At 39.2% G+C, this 15,988-nt stretch overlaps 1 protein-coding gene across 5 annotated transcripts in view; it reads left to right on the forward strand.

Moving 5' to 3' along the window:
• The window catches only part of TRHDE (thyrotropin releasing hormone degrading enzyme), a 232,749-nt gene that overhangs the window by 204,377 nt on the left and 12,384 nt on the right, over positions 1-15,988 (forward strand). For 3 of the 5 annotated variants that reach the window (XR_013929169.1, XR_013929170.1, XM_080393835.1), the window contains exons 18-19: positions 1-82; positions 1,949-15,988. The exon at positions 1,949-15,988 is cut by the window's right edge. Coding sequence is in view for 3 of the 5 variants with exons in the window: in XM_080393835.1 (XP_080249961.1) it covers positions 1-82; positions 1,949-2,092 (226 nt within the window). In the remaining 2 variants the exon portion in view is untranslated. The other 2 variants (XM_080393834.1, XM_080393836.1) reach the window with 1 other exon arrangement.

The raw sequence follows: 15,988 nt of genomic DNA on the forward strand, positions 1-15,988 counted from the left end.
GTACGGAGAAGCATTATTTATGAATTCAAAGCTTATTAGTGGGGTCACAGAATTTCTCAATACTGAAGAAGAGCTAAGAGAGGTAATTTTTAAATTACTTTTGGCACGTGAGGCTGTATTCATTGTAAGCAGGGAGCAGTGCAGGAGCAATGAGATGTTGATTGCTGAGGAGCTCTGGTTGCTCAGCTGGGGTCGCAGGCCCATGCTGCAGCTGGGCAGCGTGAGAAGGGAAAGCAGGTTGCACAGGCACTCGGGTGGGTACGTCAGGGTGGCATCAGGATGTGGGTAGTACAGGCACTTCTCTGTGCTTGGCTGGATATGTACGTTTGGTTTTTTTCTCTGGAATGCTCATTGAGAAACTAAAGATGAGATCTTTCTAGCCACATTAGTTTATACTGCAGAGGGCAGCCCTAGAAAACCCCAGGGTTGAAATTAGAAGCTGCCTGTCCCTTTGTGGGTTTTTTGCCTACAGTATTTCCGTGATGAGAAAAGCCGAATGAAATGACAATAATTGGTTCTAAATGCTAAGTACTTCTTACTTAGATTGCAAAGGTTTCTCATTTTACCTTAATATCTGCCCTAACTGAGGTGGTTCTGTGGTTGAGTTATGCTCTGCTTAGCAGCTGCTCGACATTACCCCAAATGGATCAAAGGATTCTTATGCAGCACAATCATCATTAATTGACCTCTGAGTATGTTATGATATTTTGTGTCCAACCATTTGGCCTCAGGAAGTTAGGGCAGAGCTGCAGCTGTTTTCCTCAAAGCTGGTTTCCTCAAAACTGTCCAGGTGGAAAGGACTGGGCTGGCCAGGTTTGAGTATCTGCCCTGCCCAAGGAAGCCTCCTGTACTCTTAGCTTTCACCTCCATGATAGCATTGACAGGCTGCCTGTTTATACTTCCCCTAAAAGAAGCTGGCCTTGTAAACATTTTGCTGTAATGTTTAATGTAATATACAGAGATCAGGTAAAGTCTGATTTTGGTAGTTAGTTTCCAGCTCCCTCTCATACTTTTGACTGTGATGGGAATGAGGCAGTTGCAGGATCAGCCTTTTAAGTTTGAGCCCATGCACAAAGAGGTGTTGTTGGAAGTTAGATTTAAATAAACAAGATTAATTTTGTGTCACCAGGAAGCAAAAATTAACTAGTTATTAATAAGTGTTGCTAAAACTGTCTGATTTTATACAAGTCAGCATAACCAGCAACCTACAGTGCAGATCAGCCTTGCAGTTCTCACTTAAAAACCCCAGTAATTCAAAGCACATTGGTGCCATCAGCTACAATAACCCAGGTGATAGTGCTGTAATTTGAGTATACACAGGAACAGAGCAAGGGCCTTTTCAGTGTGCTGAAAAAAGATCAAAGTTTTCTCATAAGGGAAGGAATCTGTTTCAGGCATTCAAAGATCATCAAATGAGTTCCCAGTTGCTCTTTTGCCATTGTCTTCAGGCTGTAATCTTCCCTTCTTTTTCTAAACAACCAACCTGCATGGTATCATCAAAAGGGTTCTGCAAATCAAAGTGAAATAAACTCGTTGTGAAGCTTGATAAAACCAAAGGACATCAGGACTGCCTTCTGCTGATATTTGCATATAAACCTGAATTAGAAGCATTTCCAGTGCTCCCAGTTTGGTTTCTTAGATAGAAATAAAAGTTTAGATCAGCCCAGCTGTCTTATGTGTTGCTGCAGGAGAGAAGGAGGTAATGATATTGATGTGATCCGGCACTGACATGTCAGTATCTTCTGGTGTAATGTGAAGCAATTGCATCACATCTAATTGACAGTCTGCTGTCTTATTACATTTCCTATTAAATCTTTCTGTACGATACAGCATTTACTTCAACAGTGATCATGGAGGTTTGTCCTAAATGCCTGACTTTTTTGTATGCATTGGAAATATTTACTTTCTTTGGTTCCTGCAAATTTAACTTGTTAACTTGTATTTCCAGCTAAAGAACTTTATGAAGAGTTATGAAGGGGGAGCTGCTGCTTCTTTCTCTCGTGCCGTGGAAACAGTGGAAGCCAACGTGCGGTGGCAAAGGCTTTATAAGGAAGAACTATTCCAGTGGCTAAGAAAATCCTTGACACACTAATCTGTCTTTACAGCCAACCATTTAACAGAAAACTCTGCAAAAGGAAGAGGAGTCACGTTAGAAGTGTTCAACATTAAAATCATGAAGACAAGATCAGATTGCAGGGATAAGATTTTTTTCTTTTCTTTTTTTTTTAACTGTGGGATTTTTTTTTACACTGGGCTCTTGTGAAATTGTCAAGAAGCTTTTCAGGAGAAGATCATGAATGCTTGTGAAATCCAGTCATCAGTGTGTACAACCAAACATATTAAGTGGTGCATGTAAATGTTGAAGAGAAACAAACAGAAACCCCTTCAAAGACTATTTTCTGCATGCTTGTACCATCCCTGCCTGTATTCTAGCATGCTTATGTGTGGCAGCCACATTTTGTATGTGAGTTCCAGTTACATCAAAGATGGGCATTATACAAAGCACAAAGACTATCTACGACAATCAGTGTTGCAATGAACAAGAGGAAAGCAAGGAAAAGGAAATGCAGAAGGCTTCCAACCTGGGGCAGTATGAGATGTAAAGTCAACTTTCCTGCTAGCTGCCAATTGGTCTACCACTCATATTGTCTCTTAATCATTACAAAGATGCCAGCTCATTTTTTTTTAGTTGCCAGTTGTTGTACCAGCAGTCTCCATATTCCCATATTTAAATTAGCAGGATATATAGAGACAGGAGAGAGAAGGGGGTGAGGAGTGGGGGCGAGAGAGAAAATGAGAAGGACATCATCCATGCATTTTAATCATGTACATTATTCACTGCTGATCAGTGGAACAGTAGTTCTAGCTGTGAATGTATGCAGTGTTGGAGAGGAACTTTGCATTGATTTCACAGAATCCATGAACCACCTCTTCTCAGCTATTTTACAAGGAGTGATACTGACAACGGGTCACCCAACCTGTTCAGCTGATAGTGCACAAGTATTATAAATAAACATAAGATTCAAATGGAAATCAGCACAAAAGGATAATATCTTGCATGCAAAGACATAAAATTACCCAAGAGGGCTGTCTTGCATGTGGTAGACCAGCCTCTGCAGAGATTTAATATGATGGACAGGTCAGATTCTCTATGTGGGCAATACTTTTGCAAATATGAGATGTACCATTTATGCCTACTTAGAAAAGTGAAATATGGAGAAAAGGATGTGTGTGTGTGTGTTAATTTTTGCTGGCTAATACCAAAAGCACCGTTTTCTTTCTATTTCCTTGAATTTCACATGGACTGTTGTAGATGAGTGATACTTTTCTTAATCATATGTGTATTTCTTTCTTCTCAATCCCTAATCTGAAAGATCAAGGTCAGTGACATGGTGGAACTTCTACTTGTATAATGACTATCTGGATAAAACTGATAGGCGCTAAATGCTGTCCTATGTCTATACCAGGGAGAAAAAACCCCCACAAAACTATGGAGAGTTTTCAGGAGGTAGATTGCAGGAGCTTCAGAGGAGGAATGTAGATGTACAACAGTGGGTTTTTTTAATCTCATCCCAGCCTGTCACAATTGTCTGACCACACTATGGTCCTCAACATAGGGAACGTGGCCAGCCAAAGCAGAGAGCAGCCATTTTATCTGGTTGTTTCCTTCACAAGGCATGGAAGTTACCAACACACTTTATGATTGCAGTTGCTTATCCCCAGTAAGTTGTGAATTGATGCGCTAGTGCAAAAAGAACCAAACCCAAGCATGTTCAGATATTATCAGAGTTCTGTGGAGACAGTATTCTTTGCCGGGCTCTCATTCCCATGGTACTCTGCTCCTCAAGACTGGTAGATGCATCCCATAACTAAGCTGTTGTACCCATCTTGAGCCTGTCATTTTGTGTCTTTTGCTGTGCAGAGGGTGCTGTTTGTGGATTGGGTGCATGAAATCTTTGTGTTGGGCATTTGCTCTGCTGTTCGGTGCTGTGTGGCACCACGTTAGCTTGACCACATGTAGCCAAAAGAAGAGGGAGTCCTGTGCTCTTGTACTGTTAACTCTTTGCCTTATAAGTAAGCCCTAAACCTTTGTGCTGTGTTGCAATGCTAGTGAACCTAATGCCCAGAGACATGATCATGTCCGAGTTGAGTGAAATCCTCCTTCTCCTCCTATGTGTTTTACCTACCTCACAGGGGTGTTGTGAGGCTTGACTAATGTTAGCAAAGCACTTGAATATCCTCTGATGAGAGGCATTTAAAATTGCAAAGTATTATTTTATGTGGTTGACCAAACTCAACCTCAATGCCAGTATGTAGCGTCACATTTTTAATTTCTACTGAACAAAATCATATACAGATTTTTTATAATAAAAATAAAGCCAAATATTATTTAATATAACCTCTACCCTGTAGTGAAGGCCAAAATCATGATATCCAAAGAGTGTGCAGAAAACCAATTCCTCAAACGTGAATTGTTTTGAGGATTTCAGAGAAAAGAAGTGTGTAATGGTCTGTCCCTTTGAGATTTTTATTCAAGACTGTCTTTGATGACTTTTCTTTTTCAACACCACAGATTAAACTACGTACTTCCAGGATGTGCATAGAAGTTTCTGGTCTTTGCACTGGTAAAGGGCAGGCTAACAATATGTTCCAAAGTCATAAGTTTATTTCAGCCTGTGTATTATGCAGAGTGCACAGAATTTTCCACTATTGCTCATTTGAATTGAAGTTATTGCACATTTAGTTGGTGTTGGATGTAAATTAATATTTTAGTGGCCTTGAGCAACTGGTCTACCACAACTATCAAGCCCTAAATGTATTAAACATACCTACTGATGTATTGCTTATAATTGTTGTATTCTAGTAATGTGATATTACTGCTACAGCTAAGGTTGAACTGGCCTTTCTGTTATAATTCCCTATTCTTTTATTTTTTATATTTTGTATTTTACTGTTTCACACTGAATCAGGATTAAATTTAAATGGATTAAATCCAACAAAACTATAGGTGTTTTCTACAATATTCACCCCCCCTGCATTTAATTATATGACTTTAGAAAGTTGTTTTTAATAGGAAGTTCCACACAGCTCTGTGATAAAGAATAGTTGATACCTCATGGAAAACTCTAATACAGTCTGCTTAGAAAAATCTATTTATCTTACTGATTTTCTTTCTCCGTTACCAGTCCTTTTCTTCCTTTGTCCTTATCTAAATATGGCCCCCATTTTTATAATTTAGATTGTGATTAAGAAGCCAAAACTTTTCAGCATTTTCAAATGGATTTAATTTTGTGCTTTCTAAGGAGAGGAGATGCTGCAAAATGTGGGTCCAGGCTGGACATGGACCTCACCGAGGCCCTGGGCATCATTTTATAGAGATTTGATAAGGCCTGTATCTCTAATCAGCCTTTGTATGACTCGGGATCCTTTGCCATTATTAATTGATATGGCTGGCTAAATCATACAGGAAAGCATATGAATAGACATGATTTTATTCCAGCATAACAATGCACCTACTGTAAAGTATCTATTGTATTTTTATGGCATTTTCCACTACAAAAGCATCAACCTATTACTTTGTAGCTGGTACAATTATTCATGTATCCACTGCTAATAGCTGTTAAAATGATAGTAGCTACTAATTGTGACTAGGACAGAACAATGCGAAAACATTGTTCTAAAACAAAATGTCACCACTTCTATTACTGGGAGTACTTGGGCATTGATTTTGACTTCATGTCTCCTTAAGTACATCCAAATTTGTGACCTTTGATGATCTTTTCAGTGAACATAGCAAGAATTGCAATACTATGTTGGGAACTGAAGGTGAATTTTGCATAACTTTTGGGCTGTTGTGGATATTTCACTGAGCTTTAGAGTGTCAAAGGAAGTATCTCCACTGATGCAGAAGGGTGCTTTCACAGCAAAGATCCTGAATGACACAATTAAATCCTTAGTAGGGAGGAATAAAAAAGGAAAATTTTATACACATATATATTCATGTGGAAAATCCTCTGTAGTGATAATTTTCCCATAAAGTATCAGTAGGTCTGATTATTTAGATAGAATAAAGTGAAGCCAATATTTGCAGATGAGGGTGCCTTTGTTTAGATAGCTGCATAATAAGATTTTGGTTTTCCACATGATCATAGCCTATACTGAAGTAAATGAAAATAGATTTTGCATCAAATGTGCAGCTTTCTCTTTGAGGAAAAGGGATGTGGCTTTGAAAATTGTTCATGTGTATTATCAATTTACCACCACTCCTGTTACGAGTACTCACCATATCAGGCTGCCTGTCCTAAGCAGGGTTTATAGCCCCTGTGTCAGTACGAGCATGAAGGAGTAAAAGGACCATGCTGCTTCTGAGCAGCCTGAATAGAGATTGTTTGGCCAGCTTTGGATGGAGCAGTCTATAAACTGCTGACTGTATCACTTGCCACTGCTGCCAGCCTGAGTCAGGAGGGCAGCTGGGAACCACTGAAGTGCAGAGAGGCACCATCCAGGTTTCTCTCAGCTGGATGGGGCAGGGGGGAAGAGAAGATGCCTTTTCTAATCATGAGTTATGGGTGATCTTCAGAGATTGGTGTCGTTGCCTTGTGCTAGCAGGAAACAAAGGTCCAGCTGGCGAGCCTGCATTTCCCAGAAAAAACTGAGCTCTGGTCGCCCCAGCTGGAAAGTGTTGACCAAAGTGCTTGTAAAGGTCTAGAATATAATGTCCGTTCCTCAGAAGTAATTTCAAACAGTCAAATATTTTGAATTTATCAGGTATGCATAAGGACACAGGCAGCCTTTTCCATTATGAAAAATTACTACAAATTATTTGTGGTGGTAATACTAGTAATAGCAGCTACTGTACTAATACTAAAAAAACCCCTTCAGATGCCTGTCCAAACCTGTATGGCACTAATGACTGAGCAGTTCCCTTTTTACATACAAAACCGTAAAAGATTGGCCACATTGTTTCTCATAAGACTGCGGAAGCTTCCGCCTATCTTAAACCAAATACTGAAACCCAGTGAAGCCACTCTGACTTGAGCAAGTACTCAATGCTGACATGAGTGATTTAATTTTCAGAGAGAGGGAAGGGGAGAAAGGGACTGCTGTGTGTAAGGATTTTTCACCAAAGTAAGGCCATGTGCCCTAATCGGAGCAGAATTTAAAAACTAAGAATGTTTTGAAGAAGCCAGTTAAACTTAGCTCCATCTTGTGTCCATGCTGCCAGTGGAGGTTAGCTTGATCTCAGAATACCCCTACATGGTAAAACAGTTAGGTCGGTCGGCTCTTATCAAAGACATGTGGAGCCAGTTTCATTGGGATGTGTTTAAGGAGAATCACTGACATAAGCAAGTTCTGTGGGTCAGACCCAACGTCCTTTCTCAGAAAAAAAATACATTTATATTTGGCTGATTTGTAACCACTGAAGTTAGTGCAATGATGCCAAATAGTATTTCTGAATGCTTTGCATGTTTCATGTGCACCATTTTGTAAGGATGTCAAAGTGATGTTGGTAGAACGTAGAGGTGAGCAGCGTTGTGAGAGCAGAGGGGACTGTGCTGCAGCAAGCAGTGACGAGTTAGGAGGCTTTAGGCAGAGTGCCCCAGCGTTTCCTGGACAGCATCACTTGGATTTGCCTGATCAGGATATCCTAGGTGCAACGAGCGAGGCCAAGAGCCAAGATGCAGTCTCAACTCTCTGTGATATGTTTCAGTCCACTTAACATGTTCATTTCTGTAACTTCATAATAACCTGTAGCCAAACTGATGACACATGTGGCTGCAGATCCTCCGTGGTGCACAGTGAGGTAGATCCGTTGAAGTGACTGATGTGAATTGCAGCTGAGGATCTAACCCATTGCTCTCGAAACAGCCCCCTGAGGTGACGGCTGAGCAGGTGTACAGGAGGTTTTGCATATTTGTTTGCATATGCATTTCAGTAGCACATATTGGATGACAAATTTTTTTTGTTTTCCTTTTGCTTTTCATTAGAATAATACTTTGTGATCAGTTCCAATGTGATAAAGCTTTATAATATGTTTGGAGAACTGCAGAATACTATACTGTGAAGAGTGTGGCCACTCTTTTTTTTTTCCTGCAAACGGTAGATTTCAGCAGAGGTGGACTTCTGTGGACTTAGACACTCTGTGAAAAAAAAATTCTGACAGTTTCTAATGGAAACATCATTGTAATTACTGTATAACTACCTTGTACAAAGTCAGCTTTATTATATTTGTAAATGTAAATTTGTTATGTTGTTTTTATGTTTGAGGGACAATAGGCTTTGGTGTGGGTGAGACGTATAGCCTTATAAAAAGAGATTGTAGCTCCCTGTCTGATGTTTTACAGGAAGGTGTTTGTTTGCTCTATTTTTGCAGAAGATAAACATAAACCAGTTCCCTGAAAACTAGCAATCTATTCCACTACACACACATCAATGACATAAATGGATCATACTATTGAAAATAAAGGCTTGATAATAAATTACATTATTTTCCCAAGAGACTCCACATGTAAGAACTTTTGACACCTTAAGAAGAAGGAAGAAGTCCTGCAGCTATTAATGCTGGTTATAATGGATGAGTCCCTCTATTAATTCTGTCTCAGCCTTAGATTAATTTTGAATACTGTAATTAGAAGAACATATTTTTCCATCACTTCTCAAATCTGTACTCTTTGGAATTCAGTTCTTTGTAAAGTAAGAGGTGGAGCTCAGTTTAGATACATTTCACCAATGGTTTCATACAAATGAGTGTTTGCAATATCAGAATGCCATTTTCCTTTAAAGGAAATACAGATTGTTGCATAATGTCACAGTTTTTTCTCTATGTACCATATACACATGCATGTATAGCTTCTAGTTGTGGACAATTTGCTTTGAAAAAGCTTCCATTGGTTGTTTGTATTTATAGGTCTTACTCAAAGGTTCCAACTCAGCAAAGAAGTTGGACATAGGCATGATGTGAGGCTGTGTTGACCATGACTCAACCACGTATATAGGCATGTAGGCAGTCCCACTGATTTCTGCGGAATTAATCACATGCTTCTAATTAATGTATCAAATCATGCATATGGCTGAAACAGTCTTCCTGGAAAGTGATTTAGGTTGAAACCTGTTTCTGCACAGGTTTCAGGTGCAGGGTATGGTCATGTGTTGCTGAATTTAAAATCACAACTTTATATAGAGCCAGCTGCTCTTCTCTCTTTTCTTTTTTTATAGGAAAGCATATATTTTGCATATAGAGGGGAGATACTAACTGATTCTCAGTATATCTAAAAATGCCAAATTTAATAAGGTTTTTCATTTATTATTTGAATCATCTTAGGATTTCAGAATAAAAGCAGAATTATTCTTACAATGTTAATTACTGAATATAGAACTAATGAGCAATTTAAACCGTTGGCCAAATAAAATACATGAATTTCTGTTACGGTTTACCAAAACAGTGTTTTTCTATGATATGCCTTTAAAAATTACTCCATAAATATGGGACCGCTATGTGTTCAGCATAAAATTTTTATTCAACTCTAAGGACTGACTAAACGGATTTTTTTTTTTAATGAGAAACTTTATCTTCTGTATTTTAAGCAGAACAAATTTGAATTTTGTCTCTGATAATAAAATTTTGTATAGTAATGTGTAATTCATCACTGTCTTAATTTTCTGACGTGGAGACATGGCTAAGATAAATAATACCCAGCCTTTTGATTATGTTCCCATTTCAGTTCAGATAACAGTTTAATAATGCTGAATAGATACACTGAGGGCTTACAATGAAAAGCATGCAAGGAAACGTATTTTTTTGATATGAGGAATTTTTCAAAACATTAAAATACTGGGACTAGGAGAAAGCAGAGATCCACAGAAAATACAAAATTTGGGCTTGGAAGTACTCTTAAGCACTCGAAGACTAACAGGACTGAGACTAGAATGGAGAGCAAGGTCTGTCTTTGTGCTTTTCTAATTATGTAAATTTTGAATAAGCAAAGAGATCTTTTCATTGGTAAAAGTGATTTCAACTGGAATGCTGTTCAAATGACTTTTTAATAGAGTCCTTGAATTCAGGCTATTATTTTCCTTTTTTGAAGAACAGTTTTCAGTAACAATGAGATGTGAAATATGTGCAATTATTTACCCATTGGATATAATCATGTTCCCACTGAAGTCAATTGGAGCTTTGACATTGACATCACTGGGAGTAAAAGCCAACCCTGTATTTTTCAAAATATATCTTTCAATGCCAGAATGTCTTTTTCTTTAACAATACAGATGTTTTCCTCTGTACTGCACATCTTAGTCTGCTGAAAAGCTGAAGGGAATTTTTAAGGTCTTGATTTTGCAAAGCACAACAGGCAGCATTGGTGCTTTGAGCACAGGTGACCAGAGCTGGGGCCTAAATGAGTATGTTTATAGTATCTTACCATTAAACACTTCACTGTATTGTACTGGGACTTGAGTTTTGACCATCCTATGGGCGTATGTCAGCAGAGTATGGAGTTGTATGCCTCATACCTCTTTTTTTCCTGAGATCAGGTCTGCAGCAAGAGTTCAGGAGGCCTGAGGAGGTGGCTTGGGGGCCAGTAGAGAACTTTCACATTAAGAGGGCATACTGGTATGTAGGATGAACTATGAAAGGCTAGGACATACTGCCCCCAAAAGGAGTCTGGTCCCTCCCTTTTCTGCTACATATAGCTCTGCAGGAGTGTTGAAACAGCTGAGAAAAAGTGCAAGGCCTCCTTGAAAGCATCCTTGGGAGAGGAGGCAAAACGTGTGGAGGGAGAAATGGCACTTCCCTCCGAAATCCCAGTGGCAGCACATCTCGTAACCAAACATCAGAAAGAACATGTTTGTTTCTTCTCCAGCGTGGCCGCTGCAATCAGCAGCACTTCAGTGGGTGGCTGAGCTGCTTCCAAGTTGAACATTTTCGTACAAGACCAAATGAAGAGCTGTTTATTTGCACTCAGCTCAGCTCTTCAGTAAGAGCTGTACTTTAAAGTCACCCGTTTGCTTTGAAAGCTCCACAGCTGAGCTGGAGGGAGTAGGAGGGAGAGAAGTTACAGTCTTTGGTTTGTAAATTGACTTAGGAGTATTTGCTATCTTAATAACAGAAAGGCAGCTTGTGCTGACTAATTCCCTGCTTCCTCGTATTCCTCACAAAAAATATCTAGCTTCTTTTAAGCTGCACTTTCAGCATAGAAGCCACCACGCAGAGTCCCACTGCTGTCAGAGGCACTGGTGACTCCTGCATACTGCAAGGACCAAGGCCTTGGGAGAGGAGAGAAACAACTCAGTGAGCTGGTGATAATCCTGGCTTTTCTGAGAACCAGGTGCATAAACCCCATGTTAGAGAGACAGTATTGAGAACAACGTATTTTGGTGGCTGAGGCTGTCTTATGGATGGGATGGGAAAATGAGCACAAAGATAGTTGTCAGAAAAGTGTAGTGAAGGCAAAGCTGAAATGGTGTGAAAGAACGAGAATGTGCTTGGGAAATTAAAGCCTCATTGTGTAGAAACTTAGTCTTTGAGTCAGCAGCCACATCTACTGTGGCCAAAATCTAGTTAAACAGAAATTGGTGAATGGCGAAAAAGAGGCATCCTACCGGTGGCGATTGTTTGCATCATGGTGCTGATGTCAAACTACAGAAACTCCTCTGTACTGAATTCAGCCCATACTGTCCTGTATGTCTGTGCCAATTTCTTCTATGTCACCCTGTTAGAATGTGGACTAATGGTGCAAGGCTGAATGAGAACTGCATCAGCAGGGCCATGGTGAGACCTGATCCTCAGGTACGCTTCCCATTCTCCCCTTTCTGACGTGGTCCAGCTGCTGTTCTTCTCAGGCCACAGCAACTGTAGGAACAGCAGGTAGATCCTGGGTGTATTTTGTATGGTTTTGCCTTCCTATCACCCTGCCTCTCAGCAGTAATTATAAGGCTGCAGTGAAGAAACTGGGACAGAAAGATCTAAGTGTCCTTGATTTCCGTGGTGCTAGCCATACTGCCCCTGACCCACCAAAGTGCCTCACTACCTGAACTAGCTAAACTCCTAGGGCCTGAGGAGCAGAATTAGGACTTGATCCCTAGCACAGCACATTCATATTGCAGTATATAGAACATGATGTTAATTAATCATTGTGCTGCCAAAGCATTACTTTTAGCAAGCATCTTTTTGCTTCTTGAACTTACTCAGGAATCACTTTTGTCTGTTACACTTACCATAATTTTTGACCTGCTCATTGCAGAAGGTTAAGAAAAAGAAAGAGGAGGAAGAGGGGGAGGATAATAAGATGCTATTACATGACATGTCTATTACAGTAATTCGTTTCATGTGGCAGAGAACTGTTGCCAGTGATAAATGCATGTTCCTAGTACAATTATGAGATGTACCTTGAACTTTTCAACAATAAAACTGTCAAAAGGTTGCAATAAGCACAAGCACAAATGTGAATATGTCCCTTAAAAAGATGAAACATCTCCACAAATACGATTTTAATAAATGGTACTATTTTCAGAGATGCACTTTTAGATCCATTAACTACTATTAATAGTTAATACCAAAACTGTATATTGTTTCCACTCTACAATTGTGGATGTAACCCATTTTTTTCCCACCCTACTCAGTTGCTTAGCTGATTGACACATTTCAGATGTTTTCCATGGAGGTATGAGTAATGATGATGTAGAAATCAGCACAAAATCAGCATATATTTCCATATGTACAGATGGAAATCAGAGCAGTTCTGTACGTTTCAAAATGCCTGTAAGGTTTTGGGTGGTTTTTATCGAAAGCAGGTTAACCCAAGCAGGTCAGTAACCCCATGTCAGATGAGTTACTCCAAAAGAGCACATCAGGTTGGAAAGCAGAGGCACTTGGAAGGGGAAGGGGGAGGGAGTCTTTCTTAGTTGTTTTCAAAAGATTTGTACAGATGTAAGGGACAAGCAGAGGAAAACCTCAACCAAAGATACAAACAAGAATTGGGACTATGGCTCTGAGAAAAGCTTACAGAAAAGTCACTTTGGGCTAAATGCTGAATTCAAAGACCGAAAAAATATGTACAGAGAATTATTTCACATTGTCAGGAACGAGAGAGAGCTCAAGTTTTTATCTTAGTCTTCACTGACCAGTATCATAAGACTAATGAGGCACATGCATTTTAAAACGTACCTCCTATAGTTACCAACAACTGTAAGGCAAGTTATTTCTGCTTAAGAAAAACACTGGGTGGTGGTTACCACTAAATGCGGTGGGTTTGAGAGGCAGTAAAAGATGAAGACTTCCTTAGTGCCTCACTGCGACTGGTCTGGTCTGGTGGGCTGGGAGCCTTGGTTAGGATTTCAGCTGGTGTGCTGTGCAACTGCAGATATTTCCCTTTAGTTTTAAAACAGTGTAAGCCATAAGCTGTACCATGTATACAGAGTGCTTGTACAATTTTGAAATACATGAACTACTTAGAGGAGCTCTTGCTTGAACTGAGATTAGTTCACAGAATTCAGCAGCAGATAAATGGTTGACTCAGGATTTTTTTTTGTTCTGTTTAAATCTCCTTATCACTGAGGGTGTTTTTCAGTAACTCATAGTTCAGCCTGGGAAGAATAGTCAGTTGAATAAAAAGTAAGGACAAAATATCAGGATCACGGTCCATAAAAACTGTCTCTGCATCTGTCTTTACATAATTCATTCTTCTGTGACCTTGCCCAATACCAACATTTCATAGGCATGTGTGGGGGTTGCATTTTGCTATTTTTATGTTCACAGTATTACACTAAATTAAAATGGGCAAATATTTAATTGATATAGGTGCATGGAATTTCTATGGAGGCTAAGTACTCAAAATTACACATACGCTAAATGGGAAAATGAAGGTCACAGGTTTAAAATCACATGTGCAATTGCAATTACAATTTTAAAAACATTTCACTTGTGTTCAGCAATTGTACTTTGTAATAGGGTATAAAATGGTGATACACATTTTAACTGTCTGAAAGTGATTTGTTTAGGCTATAAAAGGAGAGAAGTCCTTCCTACATATGTTAAACTTGCAGCTTCTGCTAACCAGATACAAACCTGACAGAGCATAAAGGTACAACAAGCTAATTGTGCTGCATTTGAAAAACTAAAGTAAATAATGAGATTTGCTGACACCAAGGGATTAAGGCAAATATGTAATGAGAATTGACTACAAACTTCAGCAAGTTAAGTGCAGAAATGTATAGACGAGTGGACAAACTCAAATAAACAGAGTTGACCCACTTTCAGCTGGGCAAGATCAAGTTTGTCTTCCTAGTAAGTAAGTATACTCACTTTCTCTACATTGTGCTAGCACCTTCTAATTTCTATCAGAGTTGGTGATGGAAGAATTGTGTCCACTGGTCTGAAGGCACAGCAGGACTAGGACTTCCATGTGTCCTGGTAGTAATGATTCAATTAATGTACTATCCAGTCTTATTTTAGCAGAGCTAGAGAGATTTGAACAGCTGAGACTAAGCAGTGCAACACACTACCAGGCAAAGAGCCTGGCTCCTACAATGTGTGTCAGACTTGCTCAGTTTAGTTGTCTACTAGACAGATGTCTGCATCAGAGCTAGTTATCGAGGATCCCTTAGTCAACGTGGATAAAAAAACAACCACATCATAAAATATCCAGCTAGTGCAGTAAGGTGGATAGAAAAGGTGAGTATCATTAATTTCAGTAGCAGGATAGTGTACTCAGGAAACTTCTAAGGCACAACTTAAAGTGAATGTTGAACTTCTTGGAAAAACTGACTCCATTTATTCTATAATGAAATAAGTAATTGAAGCCTAACTCCAGGAGTTGGTCAGAACTGGAATGTAAAAAAGTAACCATAAAACCAAGGGAGTCTCAGTAGGGCTTTTGTTTTGTTTTTCATAGACCTCTCTCAGTTGTGTTAGATGGGAAGCAATATATCGTAGTCAAAATATGTTTGAGAGACACTTCTGACAGATGACAATCCTCTGATAGCAGGTAATTGCTGCAAAGTTGATAAACAGATTCTTTCTTATATCCTGATTTAAACCCAGATAATTTTTGTCCACACCACATGGGGGATATTAGCTTTTGTTCACTTAATTAGTAGTTGGGGTTTGACTGTTTCTTGATGATATTAGTCAAGAACAGACATGGAGTAGTGCGTTTGGCTAAAACTAGTGTAGCTCCTGAAGTACTCCAAGGGCAGAGAGCCCACACATTTTCTGCGCAAGACTCTTTTTTTTATTCATGAATAATATAATTTCTTCCTGACTCTTTGATGACATGGTAGGGGAGTTGTTGTCTGATACAGAAAATACTTTATATTGTCTGTGTCTTTTCAGTTTGTAATGTATTACATCATAAAACCAGAAGTAGTATCGAAGCACTACGTGTTGGCAAATGTAAGGTGGTGCAATGATTTTCTTCTCAGTGAAGGCAACCGGCAATAAGAAATGAACAAGGTGGCTGTAGAAAAAAAAAAGGTAGGTTGTAGGAATATAAAAAAATAACAAAAGTGTTCATGGCCTTGAACAAAGGCATTGGACTGAAATGAATTAACATTCCACTTTAATCTGAGACAAGAAAAGAGCACCAGGTAACGGAGTATTTAGAGAAAGAAGATATTGAGTGAGAAGTATGGAAGTGGAACAGTACAGTACAGCATCAATAATCTGGAAATTATGTATAAAGATGAACTATTTCCTTTGACCAAGCAAGAAGCAGCTTTAGGCTTCATAGCCCCTACACACATTTCAAACCATTATTAGTAACACAGTGGGCAAATGGCAGAATAGAAATGGAGATATAGATTAAAACAATTATTACCTACTGCTGGTCTTCAGAAAATTGGAGGTGGCAACACACAATGATTTGACTTAAGGCAGCCAGAGTATTACCCTTTAATAAGTCTAACTTTGATCATCAGGTTGCTAAAGAAGAAGTGTTGGGGAAAAGAGGCATTTCTGGACTTCTGGAGGATAATGAAAGCAACAGCATTATAT

Source organism: Falco punctatus, assembly GCF_963210335.1.
Source record: "Falco punctatus genome assembly, chromosome: 6".
NCBI lineage: Eukaryota > Metazoa > Chordata > Aves > Falconiformes > Falconidae > Falco > Falco punctatus.